Raw genomic sequence first — 13,304 nt, forward strand, 5'->3', positions numbered from 1 at the left:
ATCTCAGCATTGAGTATACTACTAATTAAAACTGAAGTTTAATCTGACAGTGTCAGCACCAATTTAGAGATGATTTGAGGGTCTAATGCACAAATACGATACATTTTTATTAATAGTTAGTGTACTTGAATGTATTTTTAATGTTTAACTCCCGAGTTTAGTGTCACTTTAACACCTTCCCAACCAGCTCCTACACCTAGCTGGGCTTTAACACGCATCCACCGCTTATATGCATCCACTATTCTGTGCTGTCACTGACAGTTCCTGGACACTGTTATCGAAAGCCAAGGATGGGTTCCTAATCATATGCTCACATTGACTGGCTGTCACAGGAATCAAATGATTGGAAGCCCCTACCCAACTCCTTTCGTAAAGTAACTTTTCAAGGGCTGGTGGCAAGGTGATAATACCTCATTGGTTGCTGTGAAAAAAATGTTTTTCCAGTTTCTCCAATTCTGCACCATTTGCTTTGTTTAAAGGAGAACAATGAGGTGAGTGATTTCCAATCATCTTCATACTTAGAGCCGACCTGTGGCAAAGAAGCTGTCACAGGTCGGCTCTATCGATTGGGAAGTGAGCAGAAACATGCACTAATCCGCTCACTTCCCGATCATCTCCCTCCAGTGAGCGCTCCCCGCAGGGATTCCCCCTCCCCTCTCTGATCCTCCAGCGCTGAGTGGGGGAATGGACAGGGGAGGGGGCGGGTACAGCTGGCTCTGCCTCTAGATTGACAGCTGTCTCTGCCTCTCACGCAGCTAGGTGGATCCAGACAGTATTGTCGGGATCCGTCCCGGCTGCGGCACTCACAGTATATCACGGGCAATAGCTCACTATATACTGAGCATTGGGTCACGGGAGGAGGTTAGTATATGTCCTCCCGTGACCCTAAAGAGAACTATGGGGAAAAACACTTACTCCATAGTTCTCTTTTAATAATGAATTGAACAACGTACTAGTCTCTAAAGCTCTGCAAAAAAAAGTCAGAGATGTATAAAAATGTAAAATGAATACATGAAGTTATTGCTAACATTGGTACTTAAAGTACAGAAAACTATTCACATTACTTATAGGAAGCTTGCGGAGACTGGCTGGCCAGCTCGGAGGGTGCAGGATGTGGAGCTGCTGTTTGGCTTAGAGAAGGAAGTTGTTCTGTAGGAATTGGGTAGGTCTGAATATGGCCCATCTGTGTATTTCCGGTGACAAGATAGGTGGCATTCGGATGTTGTCCTTGATATGCCTGAAGTGGAGACAATAAAATGAGAAGCAGGAAATCAACTGAAAGAAAGAAAATGTCTGCAAATTTGCTGAGCATTACCTTCCTGAAAGATAAACGTTATCAACACAAGAGTAAGTGTGACATCCCTTCCTAGAAGACAATTCAGGATACACAGGAATGGCATACCTGCTGTGGAGCGGCCCCTGCAGGCGGCATGTAGTACTGCTGGTTCTGCATCTTGGCATACATTGAATACATGGGGTCTTCGTTCATTAATTTTGTGTACAAGGACAGTGACTCCATGACTTTCACGTTCAATTCTGACAACTCAGAGTGCTTCCTGAAAAACAACACACAATTACCGAATGCATTTCTGTATATTCTTGCTCAAAAATACAACTTGGTTTATAGTCATATAACAAATAAAACTATTCTACAAAGCCCAACTCCAGCCCAAACTATTCACTGTAGATAGAGATGGAAAGGCTTTGAGCCTTGCAAGTTTTAATTGCTGTGTCCCCGTTTAGGGGATTTCTGTCTAGCTGATAGGTATCAGACTGAGAAGGAAGTGACACGCACAGTGTTCAAAGAGGTGGAGTGGCTGGTAGCAAAAGGCTGGGAACAGGACATTGCATTGATAGGGGCAGTATTAGAGGATATCTAAACCCAAAAGACACAAATGCTAACAATTGTAGCTCACCAGTCATTAGACATGGCGGCTGTATACGTTTTCTTTTTCAGGTTAAGAGCATTTTCAAAACAATACCTTTTGATTCAGCAAGAAATGCAGTGTACTTGTCACTTCCTGTGAGCTTAACAGGAAGCACAAACAAGCATTTCCTGCTGCCATTCCCATCACCCCTAATGTAATGGGGATGAACAAAGGCAGACATGCTTCAAGAAGTCCAGGCGACAACTATACCTCCCTCCATAGATACAGTGGAGGAGTAAGTGTAGCCACCCAGGGACAGAAGTGTGTCTTTTGCAGGCTCACCAGGGCAGAAATAAAGGAAAAAATCCTGGAAAAAAGCAACTAATGCAGCCACCACATCTAAGGACGGGTAAGCTGCAATATAATACGTTTTTGTTGTTGTGTGATACACTTTTAATCAGTGGAAAGCAGCAACGTATTAGTGGGGCAAGTACTGTCTTTCAATCGTATTTGTCTACGATATTGGACTATACCGTATTATGATGGGGACTATTTACTATCAAACGACCGTTCTTGGAACTGACGAAAATCTTCAAACGAAATTCTATGTATGGACACTTTTACACACTGGAGACATGTGACCCCCCACTCTAGTCTGATGCCGCCCCCATGTTTGGAGAGTTCAAAGAGAACTATGGCCAAACCTTTTTTGGCCATTGTTCTCTTTGGGGTGACTGGAGGGCATTTACTAATGTCCTCATGTGACCCAAAACTCAGCATATAGCAGGCTATTGCCCGCTTTATGTTGACAACGCAGAGCTGCGCTGCAGCTGGCAAAGATCCACACAATATTGTTGGGATCTACCTCCCTGCCTGACAGCTGGCACTGCCTCTCTAGAGCCAGCTGTGCCTGCTCCCTCCCCTGCCCATTCAGTCAGCGTTGGAGGAACGGAGAGGGGAGGACGGAATCCATGCGGTGACTGTCAGTCACTGCTCGCTGAAGGGAGAAGATCGTGAACTGAGCAAGCAGCTCAACAGAGCTGATGTGCGACAGCTTCAGAGTCATATGTCAGCTCTAACTATTTCACTCATCCAATAGTTCTCGTTCAATATAGGGGCCCCGCATTTTGTGCTGAACTGTACACATTGTGGTCATAGAGTAAACACCGACCTGTCAATATCTTCAAGTTTTTCATCAATCAATGGTCCCATTTGGTGACAAGCAGCTGGTGGATAAACACACAGAGTTAAAACAAAGAATAAAAATAATACGAGATCTGCTGGGTCTGGCAAACCATCAGCTGGATCTATGCTCTGTAGCATCTGCAATAAGTGATCCATTTTATCCTAGGAGAGTATTAAAACAACAACAAAGTCATTTATGAATTCAGCACACAGACAGGGACCATTCAGATAATCCAAGAAAAAGACAAACCCGTTTAAGAATGACATTTCATGGCAAATAAAACGCCAGTTTATTTGCCAGCCCCTAGCAACGGTTTTAAAAACACATTACCAACCCATTGCACTCCCTCCCAAAAAAATGCCCTAGTCTCCAACACTTCTGGGAGCACTGGGTGAAATTACTGTGCCTCCCTGCAGACCTGGTGACGTCACCCATGGCTCCCAGGAGCATTCAGGGCAGAGGGGTATGGGTTTTTTTTTTTTTACATTTTTGCTTTTTAAATCCATTTGTGATTGGGGCAGGGGGCTGGCAAAAGAAAATAAAACCTCATGTTGCCATTTTAGTTAGAAAGACTAGGTAAGCGAGAAAAACAAATCTACCTAACTGAATTTTTACTGTCTTGGATCAAAGTTCCTTTCAACATTTGAAAGTGTAGGGAAATCGTCCCAATAAACTAAAGATGGCAAAAAAAGTAGTGGTTTTAACCCTCTCTTGCTCGATCCAAAATGGAAAAAACAGAAGAAGTTTTGGATTAGGTTACACTTTAAAGGAATCCTGCACTAAGAGGGACATCTAGACAGCTCCTGAAAATGTTAGTTGCTTGACCATAATACTGATCCAATAGCTTTGATCCTTTACTGTAATTTTCGTGATCTGCGTATGTATTATAGGTCAATTATTAGAGCTTTTAAATATGACGTTTTGCGCCGGTGACCTAAGGCATTGTAGCCCTGACATATAACATGTCCAATGTTGCAACATATTGGATATGCAGTGGCAGCCTCCAAATTTCCTTTAATAATCCTGTTGAACAGAGGAAACACCATGGGACACAAAGGAGACACATACCTCATCAATATAGACAGACTCAGGCTCTGGTTCTATGGTTTCCACTTGCACTTCATCACTGAACTGAACTGTTTTCTTCTCTGTCTTCACTAGAATAATTAGATAACAAAAATATATAATTAAATTATAATAATTCATAATACATTATTGTTATTATTATTATTTCTTCAAACACTACTACTTCTAATAGCACAATTACATAAAGGATAACAAAAACAGCATAAAAAAGGAACAGAAATCATCTTGAAATGACAAAGAAATGTAAAAACAAGAAAATGATGGAGAAGTCAGGGAGGTGCCAGAGCACAGAGCACAATACACCGCGGTCATGAAGAGATATTTTACTGCCAGCACATAATGAGGTTCGGAATTACGGAGACGTTACTTACTCATTTCCGGCTCTGCTGTGAGGTCTGCTGTGACGAAGTTGGAAGGGAATAATCCCATCCCTTCATTAGTCTCCCCCTTCCACCAGTTGGGGTCGCTGAAATGAAATTGAGCCATGTTAAAAGAATGTAATTTGGCAACTGCCACCAACAGGATGGCAGGACAACAAATCTGTACATCGTGTGTATGTTTACAGACATGATTGCATTATTCTAACATATAGATCAGGGGTCACCAATTACAGCACGCCAGCTATTGTGGAAATCCAATGAGACATTGCAGGACTCTTACAGCCATAGGCATGATTCACACAAGGAGAGACATGATAGCATTTGTAGTTTCACTGCAGCTGGAGTGGCAAGGCTGCCTACCGCTGACCTCTCTGTACTAAGTAACACAGGCCTCCAGCTTTGGAGCCTTCTGATGGCTAGTTGATGGGACCTTTTTAAAAAGGGTCCTGGGCTGGTAAGGTGACATTAAAGTCACAACTACCCCTAATGCTGCTTTAAAGGACCTTAAAAGATGCCTCTTAAACCAATCATCTTCTTTCCAGTAGTTTTTAGGAGTCCCTCCAGTGCTGGTGCCGGTTTCTGATCCAGCGCTGACTGCTGTGTCTTGTGTCCCACGGCGTCTGTCCGACGTGCACAACTGCGTGCATTCCCCCTTCACTGTGTCTCTTCTCCCGGCTGAAAATATCTACTGCGCATGCGCCCGCCCGATCATCCTGATCGGCCGCTCAAGAAGCTCCACATTTTCAGACGGGAGCAAGCGGCGGCGACACAGGTAAGTATTTACCCATTTGGTAACTTTTTATTTTTCTTAAAGTTTTTGCATATATCTATTGCTTGCTAGCAGTAGATATATGTAAAATATTTAATACTACTTTAAACTCCTGGAAGACTCTGGTAGGATGCTGGTTCCTAAGGCTGATTGTATTTAAGTTGAATGAATTGCTCAGGTAGGTCATATTATTACAAAGATTGGGAAAAGCTAAAAGGCGATTGCACAGAGTTTTTACAATCAGGTTGTAGGCTGTTTGGCCAGCTGTACATATTGATTAGCATATTGACTGAGCTAGCGCTGTATTTTAATATGAGAACACAACGTGGGGGAAAACTGAATACGTTTGTAGCTTAGTCAGAGACACTACCTTTCCGACTAATAAAGCTGGTGCCATTCTGAATCATTTCCGGCACTGACTTCCTAGTTGGTCTCCATTGATGTCATTCTCCAGCCCAGCTCATGTGTAGTAATTCACAAGTCACACAGATCGGAGCAGCAAGGGCATCTCAAAAACAGGATCCTAACAAAGTGCTATAAAGGATTCTGGCACTACTCAGATACCATGAATGCAAAAACGAAAAAGGGACTGACAGCTATAAAATGTACAGCAGGGGTGGACAAATCTATATGGAATACAGAAGTCAGCACCTTTTTTTTTCTTTTTGAGGAGTCAGCTCCATTGACAACGAGAGAAAATCTCAGGTTAGGTGCCAGCTGTAATGTTTAAGAAGAATTGGCGGCCTGGCTCCTGTCCAGCCCTAATATACACCAATTTTTGGTTAATTTCCACATGGCAATAATGCTTACTGGCTGAATAAACAATGCACTTCGCGCTCAGCCTCGGTCTCTTAATAGGCAGCAAGCACTAATTCCAGCGAGAAGCCAAAATATTATCATTATTATAAATGTAATGTGCCACACTCTCAAATGTGCTCTATATCTGGATGCAATATAAATAAATTAATAAAAAGTGCTTTCAAACAAGTGAAAAAATATATCCATTAAAAAGATAATAGCAGCAAAATGAGATGATAGTAGTCCGCTTTACAAAGACGTCCACTGTGATGCATACACTGAGTGGCCAGATTATTATGACCACCTGACGTTTGTAGGCTAATTAGCTATAATTTTGCGCTGAAGTTGCTAGAGGGCCAGACCATTATAAATAGGGAAGCAGGTTGTTTACCACGACAGTAGAAGTGATTTTTTTCTGAAGATACGGGGAAACAACGCGATTTAACAGCCTTTGAACGTGGGATGAATGTTGGTGCTCGGAGCCATGGAGCGAGTATTAGCAAAACAGCGAAATTTGTTAAATGTTCAAGAGCAGCTGTTGTTAAAGTGTTTAAAGACTGGACTGTCAGCCGAAAATCTGGGTCTGAACGTGCGAATTGTGGCCGTCAGCGACTAGTCAATGTTAGGGCAGAACGGATAGTGGCAAGACTGGTACAAGACAACAGAAGGGCAACAGTGCAGTGTCAGATTCCTCGCATCACCTTTCAACATCTCGTGGCCCAACGAAGTACTGATGGGGTGGTCATAATAATCTGGCCAGTGTATAATCTAGCCAGTGTATATCATACAGCATAAAGTGAATAGTGCCTCCAATACAAAAGTGAATGCAATTAACCAGTGATTAAATAATCCCTTCATGCTCCTTGTGATCTCCATTTTCCACTCCCAATAGAATAAAGGTGCCCATACACCTTACGATTATCGGACGAAACTTTTCGTCCGATGATCGAACCGTCGTCCGATTTTCGTACGACGGCCCCATCCTGCCCCGATTATCGCAAGGTTCAATCAGCGGTAGTTAGAAAAACACACCTGGACGACTTGCGGTAATTGACCGCAATTATTTTCGTTTGCGCATGCGCAGTGTTAATCGTACGATTTTTGACGGACGGAAACGCCACCAACCAAGCGAACGATCAACCAAAGTTTTCAAACATGCTTGACCGTCAAAAGTCGTACGATTGTACAGTACTATCGGTCGGGCACTCTATTCACACGTTACGATTGTCGTACGAAAAGTCGATCGCATACGATTATCGTACGATAATCGTAAGGTGTATGGGCACCTTAACTCTCACCTTACACAACCTTATGTTAGAAAGGTCTGAAAAAGCCACTTCCCTTTTCAATCTCAGGAGGGAAGATACCTGATGTTTCCACAGTGAAAAAGATTTCCTCTTTCTTTCTCCACTATAAGGACATACTTCTCCAGTTGCAATTATATTGCATCTAGATATGGAGCACATTTGAGAGTGCTGCACATTACATTTATAATATTAAAAGGAGAACTATGGGTTTAGGGCTTTTCCCCATAGTTCTCCTTAGGGTAACGGGAGGACACAAACTAGCGTCCTCCCGTCACCCAAAGCTCAGTATACCAGCTGTACGCCGCAAGGGGGATACCTGCAGAGAGCCGTAACAGTAATGACTCTCTGCAGGGATAGATCAAGAAGTGAGCGAGCGACGGTATGTGTTCGCTCACTTCCCGATCTACTGAGCCGACCTGTGACAGTTTCATTGTCACAGGTCAGCTCAGATTATGAGGCTGAGTGAAAATCACTCGCCTCATAATTCTCCTTTAATGGTTTACTGGCTAGTTCAATTCCATGTCAAATGGCTGTGTCCGTCCTACTCCGTGCTCAGTGTTGGGTCAGGGGACGCCTTTCCTACATATCAATTACTGAGCAACGCTCTGCAAGAGTCAGGAGATCCCAGCGGGGAATTACATTTTATACATTGGATGGAAAGCTCTATAACTTGGTAGCTGTGCAGTAGTCTCCAAAATATAAAAGTTCTTTCTTCTAACCTGATAGTGGTATAAATATCATTTGGGTAGAGCTGTAAACAAACACACACCGATAATCAGATATAAGAAGGTTGAGTCATGGGTTCAGAGAAGGGTCTCAGTACAAGCCTGCAAAAGAACACTCAGCATATGAAAATTACAAGCAAAAAAAAAGGAGCGATAGGAGAATGTCAGCACAACATTCCAGAGTATTGCGCTGTAGCCAACGAGCGGTAGGCCCTTCCTGGAGCAGACGGTCCTTCCATCTGATATAGTCTAGTCTATGAATTAGAGGAAGGCCGTCGCACACATTAGGAAGTCACGTAGTACACTGTCTGATGGATATCAAAAAGGTCACACTCGCTCATAAGCAAACACTTCTACAATGCATGCCTCATTCTCAATGGAAAAGGCAAGCAATGTCTTACTCCGTACCAAAGAGATCAGCACCTCACAAACAATAAAAGTCCATATTCTATTCAGTATATTTGTTAAAATCCAACACAGCCATGCGTTAAATTGTATTGTCAAAAGAAAAAAAAGAACTCCGGGCAAATTCTTTTTATTAACCCTTGCAGTGGGGCTACCCCATTGCGGTTCCCCAGAGATGGGCTTTAACAAAACGATACAGAATAAAAAATATGGACTTTTTATTGTTTGGTACTATACGACAAAAGTAGTTTCAGATATATAGTTAGTTTGTGCACTCACTTATGTGACAGGTGGACCTGTGCACCATTGTTGGATTAAATGTCTCACTCACTAGTCAAGTCAAGTCAATGGAGAGGAATAGATTCTGCTGAGTGATGAAAGATTGGAGGCTTGGTGCTTTATAAATGTTTTCAACTGAAATGGAGCTACAGCCTAATCTCTACGGGTGACCTGCAAACACCTCTGGCCAAGGCTCACTGGGAAGCGAACAGCGATTCAACAGGTTAGAAAACTTTGATCACGGTTCTTTTATCCCCTTAAAAGCCAACATCGCCCAAATACAGATTTTACAGGGTTTTTTAAATGTGCCTTAAATGCTTCCACATTGCGTAGACATGAAATGCAGATATATGATGCCACTTGCTGGCCATAGACGGAATAGCAGTCCAGCTGCAATATATTTCAGACGGCAATTACCTGTCATCCAACACAGTAACAATTTCCCCAGCCTTAAACGTCAGTTCATTGTCCTCTGCAGCTTCGAAATCATAAATGGCTCGCACTTTTCTTCCCTCTGATTTGTGATTGCTCAGGAAGCTTGTACTTGGGTATAGACTAGACGCTGTGTTTGGCTGCTTCTGCTCTTTTAATGACAGTTCAATGGCTGAAACAAAACAAAAAAAACCCCACTAGTTAGCATATGTTAAGGTTATGAACATGGCACCAAGTTTTGTCTCTCCCATGACATAATTCAGGTCTCGTATACAAAAATGAAATAGTTGCAAGCAACCATCAACCGCATTCTCATCCTCATGGTTCTACTATAGAAAAACTACCATTAAGTCCTACCGTCACATTTTCATACAAGGTTTACTATGGTGAACGAAGAGGAAGTTTCCATTTTGCTTTTGATTTAAAATAACTACGTGATTCAAGGTACATTCTCTAGTATCATTAAAAGTGTACCTAAACCCACAAAGTTACTTTCGATATGCTGCTTCACATGTACCAGTAACACTTAAAGGAGAACTATGGGGTTAAGTCTTTTCCCCATAGTTCTCCTTAGGGTAACGGGAGGACACAAACTAGCATCCTCCCGTCACCCTAAGCTCAGTATACTGCGAGCTGCAGCTCGCGGTATACTGAGACGCCACAGTATCCTGCGAGCTACTGCTCGCGGTATACTGAGACGCTGCAGCTGAAGCGGATCCCGACAATTATGCCGGAATCCCCCCAGCTGCGTGACAGCTGGCTCTGCCTATCTAGAAGCAGAGCCAGCTGTAACCGCCCCCTCCCGATCCGCCAGTCAGCGCTGGCGGATCGGAGCGGGGAATCCTGCCCCTCCCCTGTCACGGCAGACTGCTGTGACAGGATCGAGAGGTGAGTGAACGCCGGTATGTGTTCGCTCACCTCCCGAAACAAACTGAGCCGACCTGTGACAGTCTCATTGTCACAGGTCGGCTAGAACTATGAGGTGAGTGAAAAGTACTCACCTCATAGTTCTCCTTTAACTTTTTAGTATTTGTTAAATTGAAAAATGTAGTTATGTTCCTTTCATCCCGGTCTCTGTCTTTCAGGGTGACAACCCTGACCCAATGCAGTTGGAGGCGTTGCCATGGTGCTGTGCAGTCTCCTGCTGCGCAGCTTTCAGCCCTGTCACTTCTTACTGAGTGAGAATAACACCCCCCAACACAGCGGTGGCATTGTTACTCCGCTGTGTGCTCTTTGGCAGCATGACCCTATTCAAGTAAAAAATGGAGAAAAAAATTTTGAACAGGTGACTGACGTCCCTGGAAGGGACACTCTCGTTGCTGTTCATAGCTCTCAGCATCTCCAGCCGGCACAAACGAGAAAATTGGTGATCGCCTTGTCACATTTGTTTGTACTATTCCATAGTACGGGTTCACATTTGCTGTAAAAATAGTACCCAATCGCTTGTGAAGGTGCATAGATAGCCCTTATGGGCACATACCCTAAATGGTCACTTTAAACGTGATCTTCAGTGAAATGCAGGTGAGAGATCATGAATGTGAGCCTGTGCAATGCCCAATATCAGCAAAGTAACAGGTTATTCTTACTATATAAAGCATAAGCAGCATGTACATAGCTTCCATGTCCTCCACCCCACTGCTCTTATACACTGCCGGACTGCCTTATACATGATGAATTTGGGTATGGAAGACCAATACAGCTAACTATGTTGCTTCAATAAAAGACTGGCTACTGCCTCTTGGACCCGGTCACGGATCATATATACCTTTGGCTAGGTCCTCTTCCTCTTTCTTTATAGCCACCGTTCCTGGGTCCTTAGTCACTAGAGCAGGGCTGGCTTTAGCTTGCTCTGCTGCCTGCAAAAGGGGAGATATTTTTTATTTATTTTTTACGAACTGAAAAACAATTACCAAATTAACACAGTGTCATTCTGAAGAAACCCAACCCATGATCATAACCACTATCTAGGAGTGAAGCTTTACAGTTTCAATCACATGTATGCAAATGAAACTCATAAGCTCGCTGTCTCTAACTCCAGTGACATCATCATTCTGTTTGCTGCACCATGTCAACACCAGTGAGACGCCGACTATTCTAAACTTGCATACATGCGACCAGGATTGTGCAGACACCTTTCAGCTAGAGAAGCTAATGAAGACAGATCAGCCTTTGTTAGCTTTGTGCTTGTAGGTTACCAAGAACTTGATTGGTCAAAGTGAGCCTGTGAGCTAATCTTAGCATTTCAGGTGGTCCCAGACCTATAGTGATGAAACCTCTATGTGCGTGCTCACATACACAGTTTATCTTCAGGTTGTTCGCACTAGGGATCAGCCATGTAAGCTGTAGTCCAAATATTTGCACTGGGTTTTGTGCATACTTGAGCATTTTTGATTGGCCTAGGATGCAAGCAGACATCTGTCACTGCATTGCATTAGGAATCAAGGGCCAAAGCCATCAGACTTTATTATTAGTCAGAGATGAACAATCAATACACAGAGGTAATATGATTGTTATCGTATGAAATTCTGGCTGCAAGCCCAATTCAACACTCACCTCTGATGAACTATAGTGTGTACCTTGACTCTACTTCCCTACCTGGGATCCAATAGCCGGAAAGGTGACGCCTTGCTCCTTGAGATTCTTGATCATAGCGGCGATTAGACTAAGCTGTGGGTCGTTCTTGAATTCGTCTGCCCATTCTACCATTAGTGCTTTTAACTTTTCACAGACTTTAGGGTGCCCCTGCAAAAGACAGCAAACAGCAAAGATTGCCAATTATATTCAAAAGGTTGAGACTGCTTTAGGTTGCTATATAGGAGAACAGGCCTCGTCTTTTAGAGTGTAAGCCCTCAGGGTCAGGGCCCTCCTTACCATCTTGTCTTGAATTGTATTGTGATTGTAATGTATTCCTTATATTGTAACACGCTGCGCACACTGTTGGCGCTATATAAATTCTGAATAATAATCTGAGTAAAAGTACTTTAATCACTTCCCGTCCGGTCAGTGTAATTAAATGGCCAAACAGGACGCTCCTCAATGCGGGTGTACGTTTTAAAACGTTCAAATTACCCGCTTCCGCTCGTGCACGCCACCCCGTGCGCACGAGCGGGAAATGCGTGCAATTTAAACAGCGGCCGATGGCTGTTCACATACAAGCGTTCTGGCGGCTATGGAACCGCCTGATAGCTTGTATGTTGAGTGCCAGTGTGTGGTACCCCTCCATCAGCACAGCAGCTCTGTGAATGGAGATCGGGGGGCAGCACACGATCTCCTGCTGAACTACCCTCCGGTCTCTGAATGCGGTAGTGGTAATTTCTATGGCTTCTGTAGCCGGAGAGAAGCTGGTAAAGCAGATTTGTGCTAAATCAGCTTCTTTGGGGATCCCAAGGTTAAACTGATGTCTCCATAAAGAGGACCCGTCACTGTACCTGTGCTATTACATAGGGAACTTCTTAGTCCCCTATGTGATAGCGATAAAGTTAAATTTAAAAAAAAAAGTCACATTTAAGTTTAAAAAAAAAACAACACAAATTTTTTTTTTAAAAGGTCCCCCCTCCAAATACACACACACACACACACACACAAACATGTGTTGGGTGCCATGTTAGTGGCTGTCTGGATGCGGGGAATAGGAGGGACAGGGAGCAGCCTAAAGCCACGGAATCTGTCAGTCACGGAATTCACAGCCTGTGAATTAAAGCAGAACACAACGGTACCGGCCCGCACTGGGCACTGAAGGGGGAAAGGAAGCCAGCCTCATCTCATGCAGCGCTAGGAGAATCCCTGGGGCTCCACAAGGTAGGCGAACCTACCCCTCTGCCTTACACAGGCAGGCCAACAAGGAAGACTTCCCGGGCAGCATCACCACATGGAAGCCCTCTCTCAGCGTTCTGTGACGCGCTCCCCAGCTTGACTGAGGAAACACAAAAGACTGAGGGAGTGGAGGAGAGGAGGGTCTTTTAAGCAGATTAAGTGACGTGTTTCCTGTGTGTGGGGGAGGAGATTCCATCTCGTGATGCTGTCGTGATGCTGTCCTGGAAGACGTTATGGGAAATGTATATTGTGTGTA

At 43.7% G+C, this 13,304-nt stretch overlaps 1 protein-coding gene across 1 annotated transcript in view; it reads right to left on the reverse strand.

Moving 5' to 3' along the window:
- The window catches only part of STAM (signal transducing adaptor molecule), a 40,334-nt gene that overhangs the window by 3,740 nt on the left and 23,290 nt on the right, over window positions 1-13,304 (reverse strand). Inside the window, exons 5-12 of the mRNA XM_018564086.1 lie at window positions 11,831-11,977; window positions 11,001-11,091; window positions 9,221-9,407; window positions 4,512-4,606; window positions 4,123-4,211; window positions 3,040-3,215; window positions 1,403-1,556; window positions 1,065-1,237 (exon numbers count right to left, since the gene is read on the reverse strand). Of these exons, the coding sequence (XP_018419588.1) occupies window positions 1,065-1,237; window positions 1,403-1,556; window positions 3,040-3,215; window positions 4,123-4,211; window positions 4,512-4,606; window positions 9,221-9,407; window positions 11,001-11,091; window positions 11,831-11,977 (1,112 nt within the window). The remainder of the gene's footprint in view (window positions 1-1,064; window positions 1,238-1,402; window positions 1,557-3,039; window positions 3,216-4,122; window positions 4,212-4,511; window positions 4,607-9,220; window positions 9,408-11,000; window positions 11,092-11,830; window positions 11,978-13,304) is intronic.

Source organism: Nanorana parkeri, unplaced genomic scaffold (assembly GCF_000935625.1).
Source record: "Nanorana parkeri isolate BGI_ZX_2015 unplaced genomic scaffold, ASM93562v1 scaffold23, whole genome shotgun sequence".
Taxonomy (NCBI): Eukaryota; Metazoa; Chordata; class Amphibia; order Anura; family Dicroglossidae; genus Nanorana; species Nanorana parkeri.